At 39.9% G+C, this 16,400-nt stretch overlaps 1 protein-coding gene across 5 annotated transcripts in view; it reads left to right on the forward strand.

The window, feature by feature from the left end:
• ATRN (attractin) overlaps window positions 1-16,400 on the forward strand; it is a 176,590-nt gene that overhangs the window by 58,496 nt on the left and 101,694 nt on the right. For 4 of the 5 annotated variants that reach the window (XM_003316779.6, XM_016937358.3, XM_009436736.4 and 1 more), the window contains exons 2-5: window positions 3,122-3,205; window positions 8,053-8,166; window positions 13,267-13,395; window positions 14,796-15,001. In XM_003316779.6, the coding sequence (XP_003316827.2) occupies window positions 3,122-3,205; window positions 8,053-8,166; window positions 13,267-13,395; window positions 14,796-15,001 (533 nt within the window). The remainder of the gene's footprint in view (window positions 1-3,121; window positions 3,206-8,052; window positions 8,167-13,266; window positions 13,396-14,795; window positions 15,002-16,400) is intronic. The other variant, XM_009436735.5, reaches the window with a different exon arrangement.

Genomic DNA, 16,400 nt, shown 5'->3' on the forward strand with positions numbered 1-16,400 from the left:
AACAAAAAACAAAAAACACAAATATTTGTTTTATACAACTGATGCTGATTTGCAAACCTAAGTGTTCACGTGAAGTCCACTGAAACTCTTAGGAGCAGAAGAAGCATAGTGGAGAGCCATAAAACCTTTTATATTAGGCCCCAAGACAAAGAATCAAGGAAGTGTGTACACACACACGGAATAAAACAATAACCAGTGGGAAATTTACCTAAGAAACTAGAAGCCTAGAGTAAGGTGGTTTTTGTAGGTGGTTGATACTGTTTTTCAGGGACTTTGCATTCCTTTGATTTGTCATTCTTGGTGTTGGCTTTGTGTTCAGGCATAGCACAGGCGTTGTGTTCAGGCTGTAGTACTTCCAGCTGTAAAATCCAGCTATAGCAAAGTCCAGGTAGAGAAGAATGGTCTCTTCTTGGATGTTTATCATAGGTTGTTTTTTAAAAAGCGTTTGCTAAGGCTGAGTTTGGGTTACAACTTGATTATAGTATTGTAGAGGAAGGTGTTATTGGAAGGAAAAGCATAATTAGGCAAAGGAAGAAGTTGAGCTCCAATGCAGGCCTGACAAAGGGGAACTGTGGGGGCAGGATTGCTTATTTGAGTTGTCCCATGTTGGATTGAAATGCTTGGGCCTTTATACTCTTTTTTTTTTTTTGAGACAGAGTCTCACTCTGTTGCCCAGGCTGGAGTGCAGTGGCGCGATCTTGGCTCACTGCAAGCTCTGCCTCCTGGGTTCACGCTATTCTCCTGCCTCAGCCTCCTGAGTAGCTGGGACTACAGGCGCCCACCACCATGCCCAGCTAATTTTTTGTAATTTTAGTAGAGACGGGGTTTCACTGTGTTAGCCAGGATGGTCTCGATCTCCTGACCTCGTGATCCACCCGCCTTGGCCTCCCAAAGTGCTGGGATTACAGGCGTGAGCCACCACGCCCGGCCTATGGTATGGGCCTCTTCATGGTGTGGGCTGCCATGGGAAGGGCATGACCTGTAGCAAGGCAGCCCCTGAAGGAATTGATGTTCTGCTGACCACATTCCCTGCTGCTGCTGGCAGCAAGTCCTTCCTTGAAGAGGAGATCTAGGTGGCATGTCTCCCTGTCCACACACTTTCCTAAGAATAAGAAAATATTTTCTGGAAATCATCCATCAGATGTGCCCTCACATCTAAGTATTAGATTACATTCTGTGTCAGAGATTCATGGTTACACATCATAGCCTTTTTCTACTTCTCTAGTAAAAAGAATTCTGATTTTTTGATGGGTACATGATCATCTGGGATAACGGCTGCATTTTTCAGCCTTCCTCTACTTGTAGACATATCAGTAACTTCTGGCTAATCGAATGTAAGTTGAATTTTCATGTGTGACTTAACAGAGGGAGAGAGGGTGTACCCCCCCGTTTTCTTTTCCTCCTTCCTGCTGGGTAGAATTTGGGTATAATAGCTGGAGCTTGAGCCGCTATCTTGGATTATGAGGTAGAAGCCACATGTTGGGGATGACAGAGCAATAGTATAGAACAGCATTAGGTCCCTGATGATCATGGAAATGCATTGCATGCTCTGGATTGCTTATCTTTGGGTTTTTTTATCTTGGTGGTTAGTCCATTACTATTTAGGTTTTTCTGACAGTTGCATTAAAGCCTAATCTTTTTTCTACATCTATATCTATATATGATGTATATCTATATCTATATAGATACATATTCTTTTTTAAAAATAGATATGAGGGTGTTGCTGTGTTGGCCAGCCTGATCTTGAACTCATGGCCTCAAGCAGTCCTCCTGCCTCAGCCTCCAAACTGCTGTGATTTCAGGCAAGAGCCACCATGCCTGGTCCACACCTAATTTTAATTGATACAGATTTCTAATCAGTCAGTGGCAAGGGGCATGGGAAAACATGATTGGCTTCGACTAACGTTTTGGGGTGGAATGGATTTTGGGGAGTAGGGCATGGATACATCTCTATCAGGCAAGTACAGCAGAGGAAGAGAAAGGCAAGAACATCAAGGAGTTTGCAGGATATGATTCTCGTGATGGATTATGGAGTCTTAACTAGGTATGTGAGAAAATGAAATGTGTGGATGGTAAGTGGTGAACAGTGAAGAAATGATAGTTCAATGGATTGGTGGTCTCCATGGGGCCAAAGTCTCATTGGAAAGGGGGAAATAAACTGGAGAGATGAGATAGTAGTCAGAGGTCAGGGTGCTTTTTTTGTGGTAATGTTGTTACTGGTAATAGCAAGGGCCAGAGAAGGGGATGGCTAAAGAGGGGTGGAGGAAAAGATAGTTAATGGTGAGGTTAAGAAATGGAGAGACTGGATTTTGGATGGAACATCTTAGATGTTGATGCAGATGAGTGGAAGAGAGTGAACGATTTGTTAATATCTTTAGTGCATTAGGAGTATCTGGGAGATGACTCAGAAGGTAAGGGAGGCAGATCCAGAAGCGAGCATGTGTTCAGAGTGGCTGATGTTAATGAAAGAGGGAAGAAAAATATCTGGAAACAGCCATGGTGAAGGAAATAGCGTCCTTCTTAAATATTAAACATTTTTATATAGCAACAGATACTTGCTGGTTGCAGTGCTCATGCCTGTAAGCCCAGCATTTTGGGAGGCCAAGATAGGAGGATTGCTTGAGGCCAGAAGTTCAAGCCTGGGCAACATCGTGAGACTCTGTCTCTACAAAAAATAAATTTAAGAAATTTATCGCTGGGTGTGAGGGCTCAAGCCTGTAATTCTGGTGCTTTGGGAAGCCGAGATGGGAGGATCTTTTGAGGCCAGGAATTTGAGACCAGCGTGGGCAACATAGCGAGACCTGTCTTTACCAAAAGGAAAAAGGATGACATAAAATTAAGATAAGATTTAGGTATGTTTTGTTCATTCCTGTTGGTTTTAATATTTTTCTGTCTTCTTTTTTAATGTATGCGATAAGTATTTGTTTCATCTAAATTTATGCAATCTGAATATAACTAGTCATTTTCTACTGGTTATAGTGTGTGTTAATGTACCCATTATGTTTAATTTGTATTATATTAAGAATTAAGAAATATTAATATATGAAAATATATAAAATATATAAAAATATATGAAATTAATATAGCAGACTTAAGTTTTCTTTCTTGATTTAAATTACAGACTAACTGGATCTTCTGGGTTTGTAACAGATGGACCTGGAAATTATAAATATAAAACGAAGTGCACGTGGCTCATTGAAGGACAGTAAGTAGAAATGGCTGACTTAAGTTTTGTTTCTTTAGCATAGAAGTCAGTGTGACATTAGTTTTCCCACAAGTAAAATTAACAATCTGTAGCATAAAGTTCTTAAAACATTACTTGATAACCTTTCATTTGACAAGTGAATTTTATCTTAGCCTTCATTAATTTAAAAGTTTCATGTTGATTTAATGCTGCAAATGAATTGTACACACCACAGATTTGTGTATTTCCAAGTGTAATAGTTCAGAAATGGTTACACACACACACACACACACACACACACACACACATATATATTTATTTATTTTTATGGGACAGAGTTTTGCTCTTGTCACCCAGGCTGGAGTGCAGTGGCGTGATCTCCGCTCACTGCAACCTCCGCCTCCCAGGTTCAAGCGATTCTCCTGACTCAGCTCCTGAGTAGCTAGGATTACAGGTGCATGCCACCACGCCAGGCTAATTTTGTATTTTTAGTAGAGAAGGGGTTTCACCATGTTAACCAGGATGGTCTCGAACTCCTGACCTCAAGTGATCCACCCGCCTCAGCCTCCCAAAGTGCTGGGATTACAGGTGTGAGCCACTGCGCCCAGCCACGGTTCCATATTTTTAATGGTTTGCTTAAAGCATTAGAAAATTGCAATATTGTGTTATTTTTCTAAGTATCTATTTTTGTTGTGGATAAGAAAATTGTAATAACTGTTATTGCCTAAATGATCCCTTCTCTGGACCCACTGTGTCCCTCTAGCTGTTGGCCTTTTTTCTCCTTGTCTTCATGGGAGACTTTTAAAGCAGTACTTCTCAGACTTTTTTGGTCTCAGGACCTCTTTACACTTTTAAACTTTGAGGATTCCAAATAAGTTTATTTATTATTTATTTATTTATTTATTTTGAGATGGCATCTCGCTCTGTGGCCCAGGCTGGAGTGCAGTGGTGTGATCTTGGCTCACTGCAACGTCTGCCTCCTGGGTTCAAGCGATTCTCCTGCCTCAGCCTTCCAAGTAGCTGGGATTACAGGCATGTGCCACCATGCCCAGCTAAGTTTTTGTATCTTGTAGTAGAGACAGGGTTTCACCATGTTGGCCAGGCTGGTCTCGAACTCCTGACCTCAAGTGATCTGCCTGCCTTGGCCACACAAAGTGCTGGGATTACAGGAGTGAGCCACTGCACCCGGCCCCAAATAAGTTTATGTTTTTCTATTTGTGTTCACCATATTAGAACTTACAACCAAGAAATATTATTTATTCATTTAAAAGCAACAATTATAAGCCATGTTAGTACAAATGATATTTTAATGAAAAAAACCCTATATTTAAAAAATTGTAGTGAAAAAATGGCATTGTTTTACATTTTTGCAAATCTCTGTAATGTGTAGCTTAATAAAAGACAGCTGGATTGTCATATCTTCTGCATTCACTTTGTTGCAGTATGTTATTGTGGTTGAAGCATATCAAGAAGATGAGGCCTCACTTGAATATGAAGTAGGAAAAAGATTTTAATAGTACAGTATTTTAAAATTATTGTATATAGTCTTCTTTGATACCATATCAAAACTTAACAAGTAGTAATTTCTTAAAAGTAAATTGCAGTATGGAATCTGAAACTATGTTAAGGAACTTTTGGTACTTGTTAAATTAAAATCCATTGGTTTTCTTGCACTGAATGGATCTTTTGCCCATCCATATTTTGGTAACATGATATATAGGTCATTTGGAAAACAACAGGTCATTGAATTATGCAGATCTTCCATATGTTGATATATTTATTCCATTACATAATATTTTAAAAATCACATTGGTTAGTATCCCCATCAATCTCCTCAAAAAGTTCTAAGTATGGCAGTTAACAAATTTTCCAAAATTCTAATTACTACTTGAAAGCTTGTATTTTATCTTTGGCAGCAAATACTGTCAGTTGTTTTCTTTGAAGTGGCAGGCTTGCTTTCCTCATTTTTAAGAAAATGTCTGCCAGATATCCAACTCTGAATAACCGTAGTTTATTGATTGTTCTTTCAAGTAAACATGGTAAATGGTGTTCTAAGAAAAAAGTAGCTAGTTCAGCTAGCAACTTAAACAGTTGCAAAAGTGGTTTTCATTGAGAAAACCACTGTGCTTCTATTAAGCAAAAGAAGTGTTTTATATATTTTTTTCTTTTTTTTTTTACATTTTTTTATTTTATTTTTTTATTATACTTCAAGTTCTAGGGTACATGTGCACAACGTGCAGGTTTGTTACATATGTATACATGTGCCATGTTGGTGTGCTGCACCCATTAACTCATCATTTACATTATCCCCTAATGCTATCCCTCCCCACTCCCCCCACCCCACGACAAACCCCGGTGTGTGATGTTCCCCTTCCTATGTCCAAGTGTTCTCATTGTCCTATTCCCACCTATGAGTGAGAACATGTGGTGTTTGGTTTTCTGTCCCTGCAATAGTTTGCTGAGAATGATGGTTTCCAGCTTCATCCATGTCCCTACAAAGGACATGAACTCGTCCTTTTTTATGGCTGCATAGTATTCCATGGTGTATATGTGCCTCATTTTCTTTATTTTATTTTATTTTATTTATTATTATTATTTTTTCATTTTTTTTATTTTTTAATTTTTTTATTATACTTTAAGTTTTAGGGTACATGTGCACATTGTGCAGGTTAGTTACATATGTATACATGTGCCATACTGGTGCGCTGCACCCACTAACTCGTCATCTAGCATTAGGTATATCTCCCGATGCTATCCCTCCCCCCTCCCCCCACCTATTTACTCTCCATCTTGTCAGAATATTAAAGAGATGTCTACTAACTGGTCAGGATTTAATAACATTAGAAGTTTTTAACTGCTTAATCAAGATATCCTTAAATGAAACTGGCAGCTTTTCTTTTTTCTATGAGTGGTTCGTGGTGAAGAATAGCAGTGATCACTAGTATCATTTGCTGCTGCTGTCTTGATTTGTTCTAAGATGCCCACAGTTTCACCCACCATTTCTCCTTGAACCATTAGTAAATGCCAGCATGTTTATAAAATATATGCTATCTTAGTTTTACTGTGAATATAGTTTTGACCTCCTGGGACCTCCCATAAGGGTCTCAGGGCCTGTAGCATTTTGTGGACTTCATTTTGAGAACTGCTGCTCTAAGGAGCTCTGCTGTGTCCTATCAGCTCATTGCCACCTGACACCCTCCTCCACTGTTTTTCTGAATGTGCTCTCAATGGTTGTTCCTCCTCAGTGTAAGTGAAAAACTAAGCAACAAACTCTCATTCCCCCTTTTCCTTATTCCCTACATTTAGCCTGTCAGTAAGTTCTGTCAGTTTTCCCTTTGGAATGTCTCCCCAATCCATCACCAGACTGCTTTTCACCTCCATCTCTACAACTGGGAGACCCACCATCGTCTCTCTCCTGGGCCACTTAATAGCCTTGAAATTGGCCTCCTGAGTTCTGCTTTTGCCCCTTGCCCACCTCCCACTTCTCATCTCTTAAGGTTTTCTCTGTTTGCTGTGTTTCAGGCATGCTGATTTTCTTCATGTTGCTTCGACACATCAACCTCTTTCTCCCTTAAGACCGTGCTGTTCCCTCCGTCTGAAACGTTTTTCCCAGCACTTTTCACATGGCTTGTCTCTTGTCGTTCTCACATCTCCAAAGCTTACTGGCCTATCTCCCTACTACTTTTTGCACTGCCACATCACCTTCTTTTAATTTCTTCACAGTACTCATCACCATCTGAGTCTACTTGTTTATGTATTTATTTAGTTGTCAACCTAGAGATGTTAGAAAAGTGTGGGGTATAGGAAAGGTCTAAACTGGAGAAATAGAATTAGGCATCAGCAGGATATAATGATGTTGATATTCCCAGAGCTTTCTGAGTGGAGTGTTGGGCTGAAGCCAGGCTAGAGAGTGAAGGGGTGAGTGAGATAGAGTCACTGGAGGAAGCAAAGTCTTCTGCGAAGTTTTACCTTTTTAGGAGGAGAAAGGGTAGGGCAGGTATTTGGTAGAGGGAGAGTTGGGATTTGAGGCTTTTTGTTTTTATTTTTGTAAAATATGTGATACTTAAGCAGATTTGAATGTGGATGCAAAAGTTCCAGATGAGAGGGAGATGTCAAATATTTGAGAAACAGAAAGAGAATTTTGGAAAATGGGAATTTTAGGGTTTTTTTATCTGGTTGCTGAGCATAAGCAGGGAGGTGGGACTGGGTGGTTTGAAATAGTCGTTGAGAGTAGCAGTTGTGGAGAGGGAGAGAGAATTGGTAGGACTGCTGGCAGAATCTAAGTGCCATTTGCAGTTGGAGAGCAGAGACCATTGCTGGAACCAGTCTACCCAGTGGTGTGATATAGAAGTTTGGCTTTCTTCAATACAGCTTAGTTTTGTTTTTTTTTTTCCCTCCACCGCCCCCTCCCACTTTTTTTTTCCTGGTTCAATCTTAGAGCAGATAACTGGTTTCCTGTACAACAGAGCTTTTGCCAGCCAGTGTCATGAAAAATCAGAGGGGCTGGCAAATTTAGAGGATTGGCAGGCATGTTTATGAAATGACGTAGTGTGGAATCTGAAGTTGAATAAGGAAGTGCAGAAATGGAAGGGCTAATGGGTTGGTTCAGAAGCTGTTAAAGAGTGGCCACTGAATGGACTGTAAGGCCCAGAATCATGGACCACATCAGTTTTGTTTCCCATTGCATGTTTAGTAGTCTCTTGCACTTGGAGAATACTAAATAAATCTTTGACAAATGAAGGAATACTGGTGGGGCAGTTGTTAGACTGTGTTACATATTATTAATTTAAAAATCTGAATTTTTATATTCTCAAATGTCTGATAGTTGTGATAACTTTATTATACATTACTTTTTTTATTCTTTTCAGGCCAAATAGAATAATGAGACTTCGTTTCAATCATTTTGCTACAGAGTGTAGTTGGGACCATTTATATGTTTATGATGGGGACTCAATTTATGCACCGCTAGTTGCTGCATTTAGGTAAGCTCAGTCTTACAAGCCTTCTTTCATCGTTTGATTTCTAAATTTAAACATATCTTCTGGATTGCATTCTTACTGGGTTCACCTTTATTATCACTTAACACATTTATTTAATGGAAAGAATACTAGTTCTTCAGTCCCATCACTTGTGTGTTAGTGCTAACTTGGTTTCTGTAGCCCTGGGTAAGTTTCTAGGCATAGTACTTGACTTCTCTTTTCAGTGCCCTGATCTGTAAAATTGTGATAGTTCTATTAAGTTCACCTGCTCCTTGTGGTGGTGGTGAAGTTTATCGTTACAAAATGTTTTGAGAGTGATATATTGAATGATACTATTTCTGTGAAAAATTTAAATCAGGAATAATATCCATCATGTTCCTTGTGTATTGCCCACTGCATAGGCCTTCAGGAGTTATTTGTTGAATTCAAATATAATTGTGTGCGTGTGTGTGTGTGTATGTGCATCATGAGTGAGGGAAACTTTTTGGAACAGTACATATAAAATGAACAGTGGCTACCTGTGGAGAAATGAGGAACATACTTATTATATATATATTTTTTCAATAAGTACATTTACATTAGTAGTTAAACAGAAGCAGTTTAACACCAAATATATGGACTGTTCTGAATTGTTTGGGTGTTTTACTTTTGATTAGCAGCAAGTAGCTGTGTTGTTTATTATGTTTTTGGCCACATTGGAATTCAAAACTATCTCTAGTTTTCTTCCTTTTACTTGATAGAGGATTTTAAGATACAGTCATGTGTCACTTAGCAGCAGGAATAGGTTTTGAGAAATGTGCTATTAGATGATTTCATCATTGTGTAAACATTATAGGGTATATTTATACAAATAGATGGTATAGCCTACTGTACACCCTGCTTATATGGTACAGCCTATTGTACCTAGGCCACAAATCTGTACAGCATCTTACTATACTGAATACTGTAGGTAATTGTAACCCAATGGTAAGTATTTGTATATCTAAACATATCTATACATGGAAAGGTACAGAAAAAATACAGTATTATAATCTCATGCAACCTCTGTCATATATGTGGTCCATTGTTGACCATATGTCATTATGTGGTGTATGACTGTATATTTTCCTAAAATGCATTTCCCCTTAGGAAACCATAGTTTTCAGTTTTTCACCTGCAACTGGCTTTCTAAATTTCTTTGTCTCAAACATTTTATTTCCTTTACTTTAAAAAGAAATCAGTTCAACAAATATTTTTTGTGTTTCTCACATGGGGCTCGTCTGGCTGATGTCCCATGTGGGTGAGGGAGGTAACAGAGAGCAAACAGTACACAAGGACAGGAGATCAGGCGACTGTTGTGCCCTCGTGTTTTTCTACCCGCTTTGGCTTAGAAATCTCTCGGACATGTCTTTGAACTGAGAACCAAGGCCATTTTCTGTGTTTAGAGGTTCACTTACAAGGCCAAAGAGCAGGGTGGATGGCTGTGCTGAGCATTTAAAATGGCATTGGCCAAGTGTTGGAGTGTATATGTTTATGCCAGCATTTGAAACATAACTTGTAGCAAAAAGCACCCCAAACCTTAATACAAGCCCCAAAACTAAGTGTGATGTTATCATAATAGTACTTGTTGGGGATTCACTTGTTACTGTGTTTGTTAATCAGAATTCACAGAGCTCTTGTTGTATGCCAGGCACTTTGAATCAGCTTATCAGGAGCCTTGTAGGAACATGAGCCAAGCAGGTATACATCACTCTGTGGTTCACCTGGACTGTGTATTTGATAAACAGTGGTAGCGGTGGTAGAGCAGAGAGAGTGGTTGAGAAAATTCTTCAAAAGAACATTATTCCTTTTAGAGTTTTTTTTTTTTTTAGGAAAGTTATATGCTGGTGGGGCAGTTGTTAGACTGTGTGATCTAGAGGAACCCTTCCCCTTCCCCCTTCCACCTCCCCTTCCCCTTTCTCCTTCCCCTTCTCCCTTCCCCTTCCCCCTTCCCCTTTTCCTTCCCTTCCCCTTCCCTTTTCCTTTTCTTTCTCCCCCAGGCTGGAGTGCAGAGGCAGGAACGTAGCTCACTGCAGCCTCAACCTCCTGGGCTCAAGAGATGCTCCCACCTCAGCCTCCCCAGTAGCTGGGACCACAAAAATGCAACACTATGCCCAGCTAATTTTTGTATTTTTTTTTTTTTTGTAGAGACGGGGTCTCACCATGTTGCCCGGGCTGGTCTTGAACTCCTGGACTCAAGCAGTCCTCCCACCTTGGCCTCCCAAAGTGTTGGGATTACAGGTGTGAGCCACTGCACCCGGCCGAAGATTGCTTTTGACATACCTGTTTCCAGGTGGCCCTGATCTTGTCAGTACTTATTCCTTCTGCATTTCAAGGGATTCTGGTGTATATAACCAGTGAAAGCCTGATGATGGTTAACCCTTCATTTACATCTCCAATCAAATGTCACCTCTTCTAAGAGGCCTTCCTTTCACCCTTTCTAAAGTAGCACCTTCTGTTCTTTCCCTCTGCTCTCTTTCCCTTCATAGCATTTGTCTCTACCTGGCATTACGTATACATACACCTGTGTGGGGAGTATCTGGGCTTATCTGTTGTTTTTCTAATGTGAACTACATGAAGGCAGGGACATAGTCTTATTCACTGTTGTATTCCTGGTACCTAGAACAGTGACTCACATGTAGTAAGTGCTTAGTAAATATTTGTTAGTTGAATACATAGTAGAAAATGCATCACTGTTTTGTAACTCCTGGAGCACCAGAGTTTCAGAGTTCCTAGAGTTCTGTCTTCATATTAAAAATTGAAGGGCGAGGCGTGGTGGCTCACACCTGTAATCCCAGCACTTTGGGAGGCCGAGGTGGGCGGATTGCCTGAGATTAGGAGTTCAAGACCAGTCTGGCCAACATGGTGAAACCCCGTCTCTACTAAAAATACAAAAAAAATCATCTGGGCATGGTGGGGTGCGCCTGTAATCCTAGCTACTCAGGAGGCTGAAGCAGGGGAATTGCTTAAACCAGGGAGGTGGAGGTTGCGGTGAGCCGAGATTGTGCCACTGCACTCCAGCCTAGGTGACAGAACAAGACTCTGTCTCAAGAAAAAAAAAAAAAAATGAATGAAGGGCCAGGCACAGTGGCTCAGGCCTGTAACCGCAACACTTTGTGAGGCCGAGGCAGGAGAATTACTTGATCCCAGGAGTTCAAGACCAGCCTGGGCAACAGGGTGAGACCTCATCTGTACAAAAAATCTTAAAAATTAACCAGCCATGGTGGTGTGTGCCTGTAGTCCCAGTCACTCAGGAGGCTGAGGTGGGAAGATTTCTTGAGCCCAGGAGGTCAAGACTGCAGTGAGCTGTGATCATGCCACTGCACTCTAGCTTGGGCTAGACCTTGGGTCTAGCTAGACCTTGGGTGAGACCTTGTCTCAAAACAAAGCAAAACAAAAGGAACGAAAATCCCTTCCCCTCCTCATTTTCATTCCTTGCTTATGGACTCTTCCAGCCATTTTTGTATGCATTTATATAGGTATGTGTAAGTGTACACATGTACGGTCCATTGTTTTGCAGCTTGCTTCTCCCCCATGCCCTTATCAGAATGCCTGTTGAGCTTCTTGTTAGTCCCGCAGACCTAGGTAATATGCAGTGACTCATGCAGTCAGATTTCTGGGCATGAGCATTTAGATGGGTTTCAACCTGTTGCCATCTGAACGGTGCTGTGGTTCGGATTCTTGTATATTGGTCATCGTGTACATGAGCAAGTATTTCTTCTACAAAGAAATAGAATTGCTAGGTCAGAGTGAATGAGCATGAGGTTGTGTGTCTGGGACAGATTGCGTAGGGCCTGGCAAGGATATAGGCTTTTACCAAATGTGGTGGTGGTGGTGGTGGTGGTGAATCAATAATGGGGCAAAAATCATGGACATATGAAGAAATGCAACAGCAGGTAGACATAAGAAAAACAATTAACCTCAGGAGTAAAAAGAACTCAGAACCACAATTTAAAAATTGCTTTTTACTTATTAAATTAACAAAATTAAAGTAGAACTAGTAGTCCTTGCTGTTGGCGGAGTGAAGTGGGATGGACCCTTCATTCTGTATTGATACGATTTCAAATCACATATCTCTTCTGGAAAGCAAGTTGGTATTATGGCTCTAGAGTCTTAAAGGCATCATTTAGACCCTTTTACTCAGTAAGGTGTTTTTTTTTTTTTTTTTACCAGTCACACAACAAACATTTAGAATCTGTCATGTGCTGGGTTGTGAGTGAGGTCTTAAGAAGAACCTAGGGAGCTTTTAATGATATAGAAAATGCGTTAAGTTTTATTTGTAAAATGGAATATACAATGTAAATAACATCAATTAGGCTAAGAAAATGCATCAGAATACTAACAGTGTTGGAGTTATGGGTGTTTGTTTAGCTTCTTCATATTCTTATATAAATATTTTATGTAAAATATCTTGGGCACAATGGCTCACGCCTGTAGTCCCTACATTTTGGGAGGCTGAGGTGGGTGGATCACCTGAGGTCAGGAGTTCAAGACCAGCCTGGCCTACATGATGAAATGCTGTCTCTACTAAAACTATAAAAAATTAGCTGGGCATGGTGGTGGGCACCTGTAATCCCAGCTACTCAGGAGGCTGATGCAGGAGAATCGCTTGAACCCCGGGACGCAGAGATTGTACTGAGATTGCACCACTGCACTCCAGCCTGGGCAACAAGAGCGAAACTCTGTCTCAAAAAAAAAAAAAAACAAAAAAAACCCTCATGTCTTTCAGCAATATATGTGTGGTATTCATCACTCATAAAATTTGTTACTTTATGTGATTGTGGAGGTTTATTTTTTCAAAGAAGCAGTATAAAAAGTTTTATAAGAAAAAGAATAGGGCCATTGATTTCAAATCTCATTAGAAATACAACTCAGAATAAAGGAAGCCTAGCAAAAGATTCAGATCTGTTCCTCAAGGATCCAGAACTGATAGGGTAGCACTGTGTGTTTATCACAGGAATTTGCCTGTCTTCCTGGATGTGGTTTTTAAATTGTAAGGACGGATTTGTTTTTAATTTCTGTCTGCTACAGTTTGACATGTCTGTGCTTGTGCTTCCCTCTATAAGAAGTGTGTTTTCATTTCAGTGGCCTCATTGTTCCTGAGAGAGATGGCAATGAGACTGTCCCTGAGGTTGTTGCCACATCAGGTTATGCCTTGCTGCATTTTTTTAGTGATGCTGCTTATAATTTGACTGGATTTAATATTACTTACAGGTAAGATACTTAAGTCTAGTATTTGTGATTTCATTCAGGAGACTATCTACTATGTTTTAACAACAATAATGGCTAACATAGATTGAGAGCTTACAGTGTGCCAGGCATAGCGTGAGGCAGTTTACATGGATTTTCTCATTTAAAATTCTTCTATAAATTCAGTGAGGTCTGGGCTCTGTTTTTCTGCTCATTTATAATTGAGGAAACTGGAAGGAAAAGGTTAGTAGATTGTCAGAGTAACTGGTGGGACCACAGTTTAAACCCAGGTGTTGGTGCTGTTGAACTTCTAGAAGAGAGGGACTTTTCTGCTAATGGACAAAAACGTTGGAATTTTACAAAGTACAGCTCAACAAATATTAGTAGTTGTCATGTACTCGATAGTAGAAGAAATCTATACTCATTAAAGTACCTTGATAGTCCATTTATCCCCCCCTTTTAAATTCTGAATTACATTGTTTCAAAGCACTGTCAGTACAATTATATTATTATGAGATGCGTTATAGTTCAACTATTTTTTTTTTTTTTTGAGACGGAGTCTTACTCTGTCATCTGGACTGGAGTGCAGTGGCATGATCTCGGATCACTGCAACCTCCACCTCCTGGGTTCAAGCAATTCTCCTGCCTCAGCCTCTTGAGTAACTGGGATTACAGGCACCCGCCACTTCGCCCAGCTAATTTTTTGCATATTTAGTAGAGACGGGGTTTCACCATGTTGGCCAGGCTGGTCTTGAACTTCTGACCTCGTGATTCGCCAACCTCGGCCTCCCAAAGTGTTGAGATTACAGCCGTGAGCCACTGCGCCTGGCCGTAGTTCAATTCTTACATTAAGTTAAACTAGCCTGTCTTCTTCCATCTGAAATGAGTAGATAAAATTACTAAGGAATTTTAAATATACCAATCTGGGCAGTAACCTTAAATTCTATTAAATACAAATTTTCAGAGAGTGTACAGAGGAATATGTACCATGAGGATGGTAGTTTATTGTTGGCAGTTTGTTTTATTCTTTTCCTTCCCAGACTTCCAAGCATGAATTCAGCAACTCTGTAAAGCTTATCATTAGGAGGCTACCAAGAAGAATAGGATAGTCCTCCCACCCATGAGGAGCTAACAGTTCTGCACAAATCTCCTACCTCCTTTAATTTCTTTGACTTTATGAGTTATTTATTCTTATCCTCTTATTATGAGAATCCAGCAGGGTTGATGTGATTTCATTACTTGTACCTCAGGCTCTAGCTATGCAGTGTTGAGCAAACTCATTTGGACTGAATCCTTAAGTACTGCAGTTACACTTGTGAATGAACTGAGACAGTGAGATTCTTAAACTTGTGTGGGAGGAAGTTATGCTAAGTTAATAGAAGCGTTGCGTTGTGTTAATATAATTTTCCCTGCTATTTTTACAGTTTTGGTATGTGTCCGAATAACTGCTCAGGCCGAGGAGAGTGTAAGATCAGTAATAGCAGCGATACTGTTGAATGTGAATGTTCTGAAAACTGGAAAGGTGAAGCATGTGACATTCCTCACTGTACAGACAACTGTGGTTTTCCTCATCGAGGCATCTGCAATTCAAGTGATGTCAGAGGATGCTCCTGCTTCTCAGACTGGCAGGGTAGGAGCTTCTTTCATTTTTATTTTTTCTTCCATTTATGGAACATTCCCACTAAATAAATTATAGATTGACTTTATTCTTACCACCTATATAACTTATATTAATCAAATACGAGGTAGCATTTAAGCTTGAAACATCCCTCTATCTAGCTGCTTATGAATTTCGGTTTCATACATGTGTGGTCATGGTCTTTAGAATTATGGAGGGTTGGCCATTTTTTGCATCCTGTTTGTGAAAGTTGGAGAACTTGGACTCAGTTATAAAAGGATGTAGCAGAGAGCCAAGCTGGGAGATCGGACAAGAGCTGACAATAATGATATTTCCTCAGAAACACACTCTAAGTTCAGAGAAAATTGGTGTCAGTTATACATTAGAATCTTAAAGGAGTTAGCTAATAGTTATCTACAGAAATAATTAAAGAAGCTTTAGGGAATTATTTAAGGGGTGAGTGATAATAACTGTTATTAATTTGGTGATTTTTCTTGTAAACTTACCCCTTCCTCAGAACCTTTTTACTTTGAAAGGAAATATGCTGGTTTAAATACCTTAGTTTGTTGGGTTTGGCTGACATTTTAGAGTTAATAATTGAAGAATTTCAGTATCTACCATTGTGCAAATATTGCAGCAGAAGCCAAACCTCCCAAGAATGGAGTCTGTTTCTTCAATTTGTTTAAGTTTTTTGATTTACCAGAAGATGGATAGTGTGTATGATTGCTCCCGGGTCTAGTTATCAAACTTATTCCTCCATATCCACAAGTTCTGCATCTACAAATTCAAACAACCATGTGTAGAAAATATTCAGGAAAAAAACACAATAAAAGATAATACAGGCTGGGTGTGGTGGCTCATGCCTGTAATCCCAGCACTTTGGGAGGCCAAGGCAGGCGGCTCACTGAGGTCAGGAGTTCGAGACCAGCTTGGCCAACATGGTGAAACCCTGTCTCTACTAAAAAATACAAAAATTAGGTGGGCATGGTGGCAGGCACCTGTAATCCCAGCTACTCGGGAGGCTGAGGCAAGAGAATGTCTTGAACCCTGGAGGCGGAGGTTGCAGTGAGCCGAGATCATACCACTGCACTCCAACATGGATAACAGAGCCAGACTCCATCTCAAAAAAAAAAAAAAAAAAGATAATACAAATAAAAGATACGCATATGAAAACAACCATTTACATTGTGTTAAGTATTATAAGTAATCTAGAGGTGAGTTAGAGTATATGGCAGGATGTGTGTAGGTTATATGCAAGTGTTACATCACTAGTTTATATTAGGGACCTTGAGCATCTGTGGATTTTGATACCAAGGGGGTCCTGGAACCAGTCCCCTGTGGATATTGAGGGATAACTGTTTATTTTATCCTTAAGATTTTTCATGTGAGTTAGTTATTTATTTATCTGTGC

This window comes from Pan troglodytes, chromosome 21 (assembly GCF_028858775.2).
Source record: "Pan troglodytes isolate AG18354 chromosome 21, NHGRI_mPanTro3-v2.0_pri, whole genome shotgun sequence".
Lineage (NCBI taxonomy): Eukaryota > Metazoa > Chordata > Mammalia > Primates > Hominidae > Pan > Pan troglodytes.